This window comes from Amphibalanus amphitrite, unplaced genomic scaffold (genome assembly GCF_019059575.1).
Source record: "Amphibalanus amphitrite isolate SeventyFive unplaced genomic scaffold, NRLGWU_Aamphi_draft 000110F_arrow, whole genome shotgun sequence".
Lineage (NCBI taxonomy): Eukaryota > Metazoa > Arthropoda > Thecostraca > Balanomorpha > Balanidae > Amphibalanus > Amphibalanus amphitrite.
The window spans coordinates 997,604-1,009,462 of NW_024881605.1; the positions used below are offsets into that span (position 1 = coordinate 997,604).

The window sequence follows — 11,859 nt, forward strand, 5'->3', positions numbered from 1 at the left end:
TGTCAAAAGCTGACATAAATCACACGGAATAGTTTCGTTCTCGTCGATTATATCACGTCCTGATACGCAGAATGTACGATTATGTATAAAAAACGGTCGGAGGTTGTACCTGTTATGTCATAGCTCGGTGACCTCACATGATCCGAACATAATTTTTTACCAAAAGTTGCGCAAAGGATGCCCCACAGGCTATAAAAAAATCAGCACGATCCGGCTATTGGTTCAGTGCCCATCGCAAAAACCTGGGGGGGGGGGATCACATCGACACCTCCCCCCCCCCCGCCTGCCAGGGAGAGGGTTAGAGGCGAGACGACACGGCAAAGGAAATAGACACTGTTCCGAGAATAAGGATCGGTCACAACCCCATTGTGGCACAATGCTCATTGCTGATGTACTCACATCCCCGCGTCGGCGCTGGACACCGACGGTGGAACGACGTCCGTGACCTCCGAAGGAGCCGGAGCATCATCAGGGTCGACGGTCGTTTGCAGCCACTCCTCAACGTGGCTGGAAAAGCAAAATTAACCCTCGCATGTGTAGGGGGGGGGTCGGATGGACCCCCCCCATGGTTTTTCGCGAATAACTCGCGTAAAAAGCGGCCGATCGCGACGAAACTTTCAGTACCCTCGCATTGATCAATTTTACACCTACCCTGAAAATTTCATGACCCTGACCCAAATGACCTTTGACCTGTGACCTCTTTTCCGAGACCATGTTTGGCCGGAATCGCGATTTCGCGTATGTCGGCTCGCACTAGCCGCGTGTTTGCAAGCTTTTCGTGGTTTCAAACGTTCAAACATGTGATTTGATGTTACTCCCGTGTGTGTCAAGGTCACCTGAAGGTCAGGTCAGGTCATTGACCTTTGGTGACCTCGGGTGACCTCGGGTCACTTTTTCGAGTTTTACATGTTTCTAGGCTAGTTTTTGGAGCTGAATTCGAATTTAGCAACCATTTGAACATTTACGAAGTAGTTTTGGTGACTTCGTAACATGTTACGAAGCTGTCAGAGGCGGTTGACACGTACTACGAATACCCGTCACGACGCCTACTGGTTGACCTGACCTGACCTGACCCGACCTGGTCTAAATGCTTCAAGACATCATCTGTGATCAAAACTAACACGATATTCGTGATCAGCACCCCGAAAAACCCCTTAGCAGCCACACTTTACGACTTTCTAACAGGTCCCGATTTTCCCGACTTTGGGTCATTGACCTGACCTGGAAGGTCAACCAATGACCTAGGACCTTAAAATTGGGTATCATCGGCTTCCTCTCGTCACGGGCAACACGCTCGTTTTTTCCGCGAAGCTCTAGCTCGATCAGGGGCCAAACGGCAAGGGGGGGGTCCAACCGACCCCCCCCCCTACACATTAGAAGCTGGCAAACGCCGCACACATGCGAGGGTTAAGAATGGTAATACACCATGTGAATTATGAAATATTAATAAGAGTACAATGTAAGCGAAGCTTACATAATTGACACGCAAGCATAACCTGCATAGCGTACTTGACAATATAACTTATGAATATAAACATATGAACCTACAGCGTTCGTCAGAACATAGATGGCACGGCACCTGTTTTGTCTTGCTTCCTATTGTTTGTTTGTTTGTTGGGGGTTAGGGGTGCGCCGACTACGAGGTCATTTTGCGCCCATGTCTTGCTTCCTATAAATCTTTATGTACTTGGATTCCTATTTAAACTTCGTTTTTCCTGCAGTTTATATCTTTTACTTTTTTACATGCTACCAATACTACTACCACCACCACCACCACCAACAGAAGTTCTTGACAAAATGTGGCTCCTGGCACAACGAACATAAACAAGATAATTGCACACATCTAGGGAAAACCTACATACCGGTTCGATCTCATCAGTCTCGGCGGCGGTTGTGCGATCTCGCGGTTAGAGGTGTCGTCGTCGTCGTCGTCGTCTTGATCCCTGGATCCTGGCTCCCAATCCTCAGAAGACGACAGGCTGGAGAAACAGTGAATAAGCTAGTTGATGTAGGCTGCTCTTCACTTGAGCCAGCACAGGGAAAAACGAAACACTAAAAATAAAAATAAGACCATACGTCATCAAAATACCTACAGGGAAACAGGATCATCTTAACTTTCAGAGATGGAATCCTACTTTTATCCCTCGTAAGTGATTTTTTTGCTCTGACGTACAAGTTTACACATGATTAGAATATTTGCCGCTTGAAAAAAATAACAAATGTGTATTTGTGACGTCTTTTAACCCGCGCACCGACTGAGCAGTCACGCGGAACTTCGTGAAGAAACGCTCTGCGGTTCTTCACTCTTAACGAAAACCACAGGCGGGGGGGGGGGGGGGAGGACAATCTGTGCGCGGGGTAAACTTGCAAATGATTTGGAAAACTTGAACAAAATACACTGTTTGTTTGTTTTATTTGTTTATTAGGGCTTTAGGGCGCGTCGACTGCGGTGGTCATTTTGCGGAACAAAATCACTACAATCAATTTGATAGACACTTGAAAGTTTGCACGCGATTAAAGAAATAAGCGTAGCAAAAAAAAAGTGGAAATTAGCGATTACACTTACATCAGCGTATCGGTTGCAGCACTTCCAGCTCGTTCGGTCATAGGAAGGGCCTTGACAACGGCTGACGGCCCTGTGGAAAAAAATATAAAATGTGAATTCAGGTCATTTTCAGGTCAGGTCAAACATGACATCACAGGGGTAAAAAGAAAGTCAAAATAACGGAACTACATTTAAATGAAGTTTTTTTTCTCGAATAACTTTCGAAGTATCTAAGCTAGGAACAAACTAATAGCACCATCGTGATCCTCTCGTCGATCCGCATCGAAACATATGTATGTTGACCTCGAAAGGTCAAGGTCAAAAGTTGACCTTAGGTCATGTGACCCTAAGGTCATCATATCAATCGATGCGCTTGACGAGCTGAACACAATGAGCCCATCCGCGCGGCTGTATCTTGTTGTCAAGTATGTCATATGTCAGTAACATATATAACTGACCTCCGTGGTCAAGGTTGACCTAAGATGAAATTGGTATCATTCACTGCATATAATCACGCCCAGCAAACCCATTTTTCTGCTAAGTTCAACTTCAATTAGAAATGAAACGGCAAGGACCTCGTAGCACATAAACACCGCCCTGCCTGGGGCGTATATAAGAAAACATAATGTATGGCAAGTGTTACCATTGCCCCAGTACTAAAAAGACCTGGGTTTGGTGTTTCTTTAATTATCAAATAAGCAACCATAAACAAACTGCTCATGAACAACTATGTTCACTAAGTGACGTCATCAGCCAAATTTTAGTAAAAAACAGCGAGCAGTTCGCGAACGTTTATGAAAACCCCCTCCCTGACCGTTCCGCTACTAATAAACGTTCACGAACTGTTCGTGAGCAGAGAATTGTTAGTGAACATGTGACGTGGAATGAAGAAATCGTAAACTGTGAAAAAAATTGTTAACGAATTGTTCACCAACAAATATGCAAACACTAAACCCCATTAAAAGACTACGTTGCTTCATAACGAAGCTTTCATGTAGCAAGGACGGGAGCAAAATGGAAAGGAACACAAGTTTCACGTCAATGATATAAAAATGCAATTGTTTTTGAGTACCCAAACCTACTTCTTTCAGAATTCCTCGCGAGGCGTCGACGGTGCGTTCCAAGCGGAGGCGTTCTGTGAGGCAGCGTTCGTCCTGCAAGAAAAAGATGGCACAATTAAAACTATGGCTTGCCTTATAGGAAAACAAAGGAAACATATAATAAAGAATAGCCTTCTGAAACAGACCCTACAAAACGAAATCCTTAACACAAATAATCCTGTCTAGTACCTAGTAAAAATAGCCCAACAACATACGTTGAACATCCAACTAACTAAGGTCTCGAGGCAAAATCTCCCAAACCTTACCGGCGCCTCGAGAGTCATCAGAACCAAGCACGTCCTGGCTTCCCGGATCCTGAGAACGGGAAATGGAATGGCTATGAGATACCAAACATAAACAAAAGTAGCTCATGTCCATGAACGCAAACGAGCTCAAATCCACACGTCTGGCAGCACACGCGACAAAGTCCAATGTTGAAATGAGCGGTGCACACGATTATGAATTGGCAAATCCACAAACAGTTAACTCTCAAAAGCCTGGCAGGATATAATCAGACATCAGGGCTGAACCCCTTAGAGGAGTCTGGCCATTAAAATGAATCAAAATTAACTCGAGGTATAATAAGACTAGTAGGTCACCTGTGACATAGGTGAAAGAGGCAACACTATCAATATGAAATGGTACAAATAAACGGAAGATGCTCACCTGGAGCGCAGACGCTGGGTGCGCCGGAGGGCCGGCGCCTGGCAAAGATACAATTTTTATAAGTACGTGTTCACAACTAGAATACAAAACTGGCACGCATATAATTGTAGCTGCAGTGGCCAGCGTAAGGCAACACCACAGTTGTTGTGTTCATAGAAAACAGACTACCATCAAGACGTGACGGGTCAAGGAAAACAGTGATAACAAATAGGAGCACAGCGGAGGAAGGTCGTTAGATCAGAATTTACATAAGAACAATGAAGACGGTCGATGCCGGGTCAATATTTTAAGGCCACACTATATGTCAAAACTTACCGGCGCCTCGAGAGTCATCGGAACCAAGCACGTCCTGGCTTCCCGGATCCTGAGAACGGGAAATGGAATGGCTATGAGATACCAAAACACAAACAAAAGTAGCTCATGTCCATGAACGCAAACGAGCTCAAATCCACACGCCTGGCAGAACACGCGACAAAGTCCAATGTTGAAATGAGCGGTGCACACGATTATGAATCGGCAAATCCACGAACAGCAAACTCTCAAAAGCCTGGCAGGATATAATCAGACATCAGGGCTGAACCCCTTAGAGGAGTCTGGCCATTAAAATGAATCAAAATTAACTCAAGGTATAATAAGACACATGTGACATAGGTGATAGAGGCAAGACTATCAATATGAAATGGTACAAATAGACGGAAGATGCTCACCTGGAGCGCAGACGCTGGGTGCGCCGGAGGGCCGGCGCCTGGCAAAGATACAATTTTTATAAGTACGTGTTCACAACTAGAATACAAAGCTGGCACGCATATTGTAGCTGCAGTGGCCAGCGTAAGGCAACACCACAGTTGTTGTGTTCATAGAAAACAGACTACCATCAAGACGTGACGGGTCAAGGAAAACAGTGATAACAAATAGGAGCACAGCGGAAGAAGGTCGTTAGATCAGAATTTACATAAGAACAATGAAGACGGTCGATGCCGGGTCAATATTTTAAGGCCACACTATATGTCAAAACTTACCAGCGCCTCGAGAGTCATCGGAACCAAGCACGTCCTGGCTTCCCGGATCCTGAGAACGGGAAATGGAATGGCTATGAGATACCAAAACACAAACAAAAGTAGCTCATGTCCATGAACGCAAACGAGCTCAAATCCACACGCCTGGCATATACGCGACAAAGTCCAATGTTGAAATGAGCGGTGCACACGATTATGAATCGGCAAATCCACGAACAGCAAACTCTCAAAAGCCTGGCAGGATATAATCAGACATCAGGGCTGAACCCCTTAGAGGAGTCTGGCCATTAAAATGAATCAAAATTAACTCAAGGTATAATAAGACACATGTGACATAGGTGATAGAGGCAAGACTATCAATATGAAATGGTACAAATAGACGGAAGATGCTCACCTGGAGCGCAGACGCTGGGTGCGCCGGAGGGCCGGCGCCTGGCAAAGATACAATTTTTATAAGTACGTGTTCACAACTAGAATACAAAGCTGGCACGCATATTGTAGCTGCAGTGGCCAGCGTAAGGCAACACCACAGTTGTTGTGTTCATAGAAAACAGACTACCATCAAGACGTGACGGGTCAAGGAAAACAGTGATAACAAATAGGAGCACAGCGGAAGAAGGTCGTTAGATCAGAATTTACATAAGAACAATGAAGACGGTCGATGCCGGGTCAATATTTTAAGGCCACACTATATGTCAAAACTTACCAGCGCCTCGAGAGTCATCGGAACCAAGCACGTCCTGGCTTCCCGGATCCTGAGAACGGGAAATGGAATGGCTATGAGATACCAAAACACAAACAAAAGTAGCTCATGTCCATGAACGCAAACGAGCTCAAATCCACACGCCTGGCAGAACACGCGACAAAGTCCAATGTTGAAATGAGCGGTGCACACGATTATGAATCGGCAAATCCACGAACAGCAAACTCTCAAAAGCCTGGCAGGATATAATCAGACATCAGGGCTGAACCCCTTAGAGGAGTCTGGCCATTAAAATGAATCAAAATTAACTCAAGGTATAATAAGACACATGTGACATAGGTGATAGAGGCAAGACTATCAATATGAAATGGTACAAATAGACGGAAGATGCTCACCTGGAGCGCAGACGCTGGGTGCGCCGGAGGGCCGGCGCCTGGCAAAGATACAATTTTTATAAGTACGTGTTCACAACTAGAATACAAAGCTGGCACGCATATTGTAGCTGCAGTGGCCAGCGTAAGGCAACACCACAGTTGTTGTGTTCATAGAAAACAGACTACCATCAAGACGTGACGGGTCAAGGAAAACAGTGATAACAAATAGGAGCACAGCGGAAGAAGGTCGTTAGATCAGAATTTACATAAGAACAATGAAGACGGTCGATGCCGGGTCAATATTTTAAGGCCACACTATATGTCAAAACTTACCAGCGCCTCGAGAGTCATCGGAACCAAGCACGTCCTGGCTTCCCGGATCCTGAGAACGGGAAATGGAATGGCTATGAGATACCAAAACACAAACAAAAGTAGCTCATGTCCATGAACGCAAACGAGCTCAAATCAACACGCCTGGCAGAACACGCGACAAAGTCCAATGTTGAAATGAGCGGTGCACACGATTATGAATCGGCAAATCCACGAACAGCAAACTCTCAAAAGCCTGGCAGGATATAATCAGACATCAGGGCTGAACCCCTTAGAGGAGTCTGGCCATTAAAATGAATCAAAATTAACTCAAGGTATAATAAGACACATGTGACATAGGTGATAGAGGCAAGACTATCAATATGAAATGGTACAAATAGACGGAAGATGCTCACCTGGAGCGCAGACGCTGGGTGCGCCGGAGGGCCGGCGCCTGGCAAAGATACAATTTTTATAAGTACGTGTTCACAACTAGAATACAAAGCTGGCACGCATATTGTAGCTGCAGTGGCCAGCGTAAGGCAACACCACAGTTGTTGTGTTCATAGAAAACAGACTACCATCAAGACGTGACGGGTCAAGGAAAACAGTGATAACAAATAGGAGCACAGCGGAAGAAGGTCGTTAGATCAGAATTTACATAAGAACAATGAAGACGGTCGATGCCGGGTCAATATTTTAAGGCCACACTATATGTCAAAACTTACCAGCGCCTCGAGAGTCATCGGAACCAAGCACGTCCTGGCTTCCCGGATCCTGAGAACGGGAAATGGAATGGCTATGAGATACCAAAACACAAACAAAAGTAGCTCATGTCCATGAACGCAAACGAGCTCAAATCCACACGCCTGGCATATACGCGACAAAGTCCAATGTTGAAATGAGCGGTGCACACGATTATGAATCGGCAAATCCACGAACAGCAAACTCTCAAAAGCCTGGCAGGATATAATCAGACATCAGGGCTGAACCCCTTAGAGGAGTCTGGCCATTAAAATGAATCAAAATTAACTCAAGGTATAATAAGACACCTGTGACATAGGTGATAGAGGCAACACTATCAATATGAAATGGTACAAATAGACGGAAGATGCTCACCTGGAGCGCAGACGCTGGGTGCGCCGGAGGGCCGGCGCCTGGCAAAGGTACAATTTTTATAAGTACGTGTTCACAACTAGAATACAAAACTGGCACGCATATTGTAGCTGCAGTGGCCAGCGTAAGGCAACACCACAGTTGTTGAGTTCATAGAAAACAGACTACCATCAAGACGTGACGGGTCAAGGAAAACAGTGATAACAAATAGGAGCACAGCGGAGGAAGGTCGTTAGATCAGAATTTACATAAGAACAATGAAGACGGTCGATGCCGGGTCAATACTTTAAGGCCACACTATATGTCAAAACTTACCGGCGCCTCGAGCGTCATCGGAACCAAGCACGTCCTGGCTTCCCGGATCCTGAGAACGGGAAATGGAATGGCTATGAGATACCAAAACACAAACAAAAGTAGCTCATGTCCATGAACGCAAACGAGCTCAAATCCACACGCCTGGCAGCACACGCGACAAAGTCCAATGTTGAAATGAGTGGCGCACACGATTATGAATTGGCAAATCCACAAACTCTCAAAAGCCTGGCAGGATATAATCAGACATGGCTGATCCCTTTAGAGGAGTCTGGCCATTAAAATGAATCCCAATTCTCTGGAGGTATAATTACCCTATGTCACCTGTAACGAGGTGAAAGGGAAAATACAATCAGTTAGAATTAGTACTAATGAACAGAAAAAGTTCGTGGTAGAAGATGCTCACCTGGAGTGTAGAGACCAGGGATGCCGCAGATCCTGGCAAAGAGTGCAAGTTTAGAAGTAGACAATATTCACAATCAGAGTACAAATTACCATACATGTAATGGGACATGAGAGCCTCGTTAGTCCGGTCGTTTGTGTTACCAGGAAACAAAGTATCACATGGTAAAAGTAACGAGACCTGAGCGAGCAAACTACTTGTTGCACCATCTCCGTATTTCAAACATTTTTCAATATTATTTTGATTCTGTCCGTTCACTTAGCATAAGGATAACGGGAAGGCGACATAGCAGGCATGAAGGAACGAAGTAAAAACCAGAAGCACAACGATGTGGTTATAAAGGATTTTGTGTACCTCTACAGTTCGTTGAAAATAACGAACCTGAATGACGCTCGTGATTATAAATGGCAATCACAACCAAAACATTCCACGTGATCATATGCCGCTAGCATATTGCAGACACGAAGGGTTCTTACCTTCATGGTAGGACCGGATCAGGGATTCATTAAGGTTGTGAGCCGGCTCCCAGGTGATATCACTGTAGGATAAAGAGGCAATTAAAGATATTATTACTTGCATAAGAGGATAGACCAGGAGATAAATAATCAACGTCTGCCAGCATAACGGTTCATGCGCCCATGAGAAATAACGTGGAAAAAATGATGGCTTGGTTGGTGTTAAGAAACACTAACAGCATGAATAGCCAGTTTCCGCTTATTTTAATATTCTCGTCTTAACTTTCGTCCTGACTACTTTTTTTTTAATTCTCAGCAACGTTCTGTTCACTCCTGCCACTCGGAATTCCTGTCTCAAAAGCAATTCTAGGACATTTATTATTGAGTTTCAGCTCTGAAATGTAGAGACTCACAAGGACAGAGCCCCTGTTTAGCAAAATTGTTGCAGTAGCCCCGCATATTCTATCCTCCGATCACGCAAGTCCCGGTATATGCCAGACTTAAGTCTGAACTTTCAGGTACGCACAAAGCCGCGTTTGGCCTGTCCGTCAATGACTTCGGCTAGCTAAGGCCCATTACTAGCCGCAGCCATGCCCGTCAGGAGTCTTATAAACGAGCGCCCGTCGCCTCTCGAATCCTAGACTTTTACAGCCTTGACATGTGCTCCCACCTCACAGAGTCATGCTCTACCGACTGAGCTACGAGAGTGGCCGACCAGGACACTGAAGAGAAATGTGGAAATGGAAAATGGAAAAGGGAACAGATGGACATTGGAAGCTCACTAAGTTGAAGTTACGATAGGGAGGGGTTGCAGACTCATTTCATCTCGCTCTTAATTCTAAGAGCTTTGCGATATGGAGCTTACTCTTTGCTATGTTGCATGTATAATGATGCAACACCCATAATCTGTTATTCCAACAATCAATGTAACACACATCCCAAACATTTTAATCTTTATCTGACCATCCTCGGGTTTCTTTAAAGTGTGATATGGTGAAAGTGCGTTGGCCGCAATTCAACAGGGGCTAGTAATGCTAAGTTAAGTCAATTCAGCTGTGGCGACACCGTCTCTCAGTACCTACTCCATAAGAACGCTAGTAGGCGTACTCTGTGGTGTAGAAGAGTTTAATATAATAGTACTATGTAGTAGTATTATTGTCAATGATAGTTTAATCATTATACATAGTAGTACACGTTTATCGCTTTGCAGCATACAAGGTGAGCCTTCATCAATACGATAGGTGGGTTAGTGCATAAGCCCCTGACCTATTTATTGTTTTTGACACCGGAGACGACCTCGATACCTACTTAATTGTCATGTGATATTTATAGTTACTCTATCATAGCCAGCAAATAACACAAACTACAACGAAAGTAGCATTAGTTCTCACGCCGACAAATGTGTTGCCCGAGGTCATTACTGACTTTCAGCAGTCAAAGGGTTACGTCTGAGAGTTTAAAGTGCCAGACAATTCAGCTTTTCATAACGATGATCAATGATAAAACAACAACTATCATAGATATTGGATCTTCAGTAGGATGGCCAATGACAAAGCACTGTGCAATTCATACAAATTGCAGCGGGACAGATAGGTGACCAACTACCCCAGATACTATGCGAACACTGATAATTAACAACATGAAGTTACGATACAATATCAGGTGAAAACTGTAGCATTGCTTTAAAGGAAACAATAGAATTAGATACTGCACAACATACAACATATGCTTACCTGTATCCCTTCCACTTAATCTTGTAAGTGTTTCCCGTCGGATCGAACGCAAGAATTCTCTCCACAAAGTAGTACTCCTGAAAATGTAGATGTTGTTTAACTCACTCGATGTAATGCATGGCAGAAAATATTGGTGCAAAAGACATATTTCAGTGAAACACCAGCATGTTAATGATAAACATTATCAAAGATCAAGGCATAGGATCTTGGAAAGTTTTGTCCCATTTTGAAAAGGAATGCTTGCAACAATATCAGGTATAACCACCAAACTATAGTTTAAAAGCCCATGTTTTAATTCATAGTTCTCTGGATCACAAAATACATCCATGCATTGATATTACTCAAATTCATCAAATTCACTTAAAACAAATAATTGGATCAGAAACAAACACAAAACAAATGCAACTAACCTCTACATTCTTCTTGGGCCTCTTTCGCTGGCCGAGAATGGCCCGTTTCTGAAAGACAGGCATACAGCTGATCAAATAGGTATTTACTTATTTCTGTGACTAACCAAGGCCCTAGACCACTGACCAGGGGTCGGCAACCTACGGCCCGCGACCATCCAACGTCCAGCCCACGGCTGGTATCAGCAACCTACGTCCTATTTCGGCCGCGGTTCCTTCAGAAAACGATTTTTTTCCATGCAAAAAGTGACTTGAATGTGTGTTGGCACAACAGATCTTCCTACACTCAATGGGCGTAGGAACGGCTGGAATATTATATTATATATGGGTGCATGGGTGCAGAAATCCACCCATAGGCCATAGCTGCCAGGGGGGGAGGAGGACGGGCGACGGCGCCGGGTATCGTGTTCTCCTCGACGCTGGTCTTTAGGATATGTATCGCCACCGATTTTAGGAAGCTGTTTCAGGCGGAAGACTCATTGCGATCTTTGAGGGGCGTCGGATGTCGTAACTCGTAAGGATATCGAAGATTACATTTTGAAAATTTGATATTGTCAGTAATTCACGCAATAAGAGCGGCAAGCTTGGCCTGTTTCAAAAACATAGGTCAAAAGGCCTCCTAGGGTGGGTCATCGGTATGTGTTTTTACTCATTTGTACCGTTTTTATTCATTCTAGCACAAATACCTAAATGTTTTGTCTTTTGAAGACCATCGGAATA

At 44.4% G+C, this 11,859-nt stretch overlaps 1 protein-coding gene across 1 annotated transcript; it reads right to left on the bottom strand.

The window, feature by feature from the left end:
• Positions 1–395: 395 nt before the first annotated feature.
• LOC122380957 (collagen alpha-1(I) chain-like) lies at positions 396–11,500 on the bottom strand. Its single transcript, XM_043364607.1, has 20 exons — positions 11,490–11,500; positions 10,733–10,809; positions 8,548–8,579; positions 8,145–8,193; positions 7,833–7,870; positions 7,442–7,490; positions 7,130–7,167; positions 6,738–6,786; positions 6,426–6,463; positions 6,034–6,082; positions 5,722–5,759; positions 5,331–5,379; positions 5,019–5,056; positions 4,627–4,675; positions 4,312–4,349; positions 3,912–3,960; positions 3,628–3,699; positions 2,567–2,636; positions 1,863–1,979; positions 396–507 (listed from the first exon to the last, which is right to left on the bottom strand). Exons 1-20 carry the CDS (start codon positions 11,498–11,500, stop codon positions 396–398), a joined length of 1,062 nt encoding a protein of 353 aa, XP_043220542.1.
• Positions 11,501–11,859: the final 359 nt, after the last annotated feature.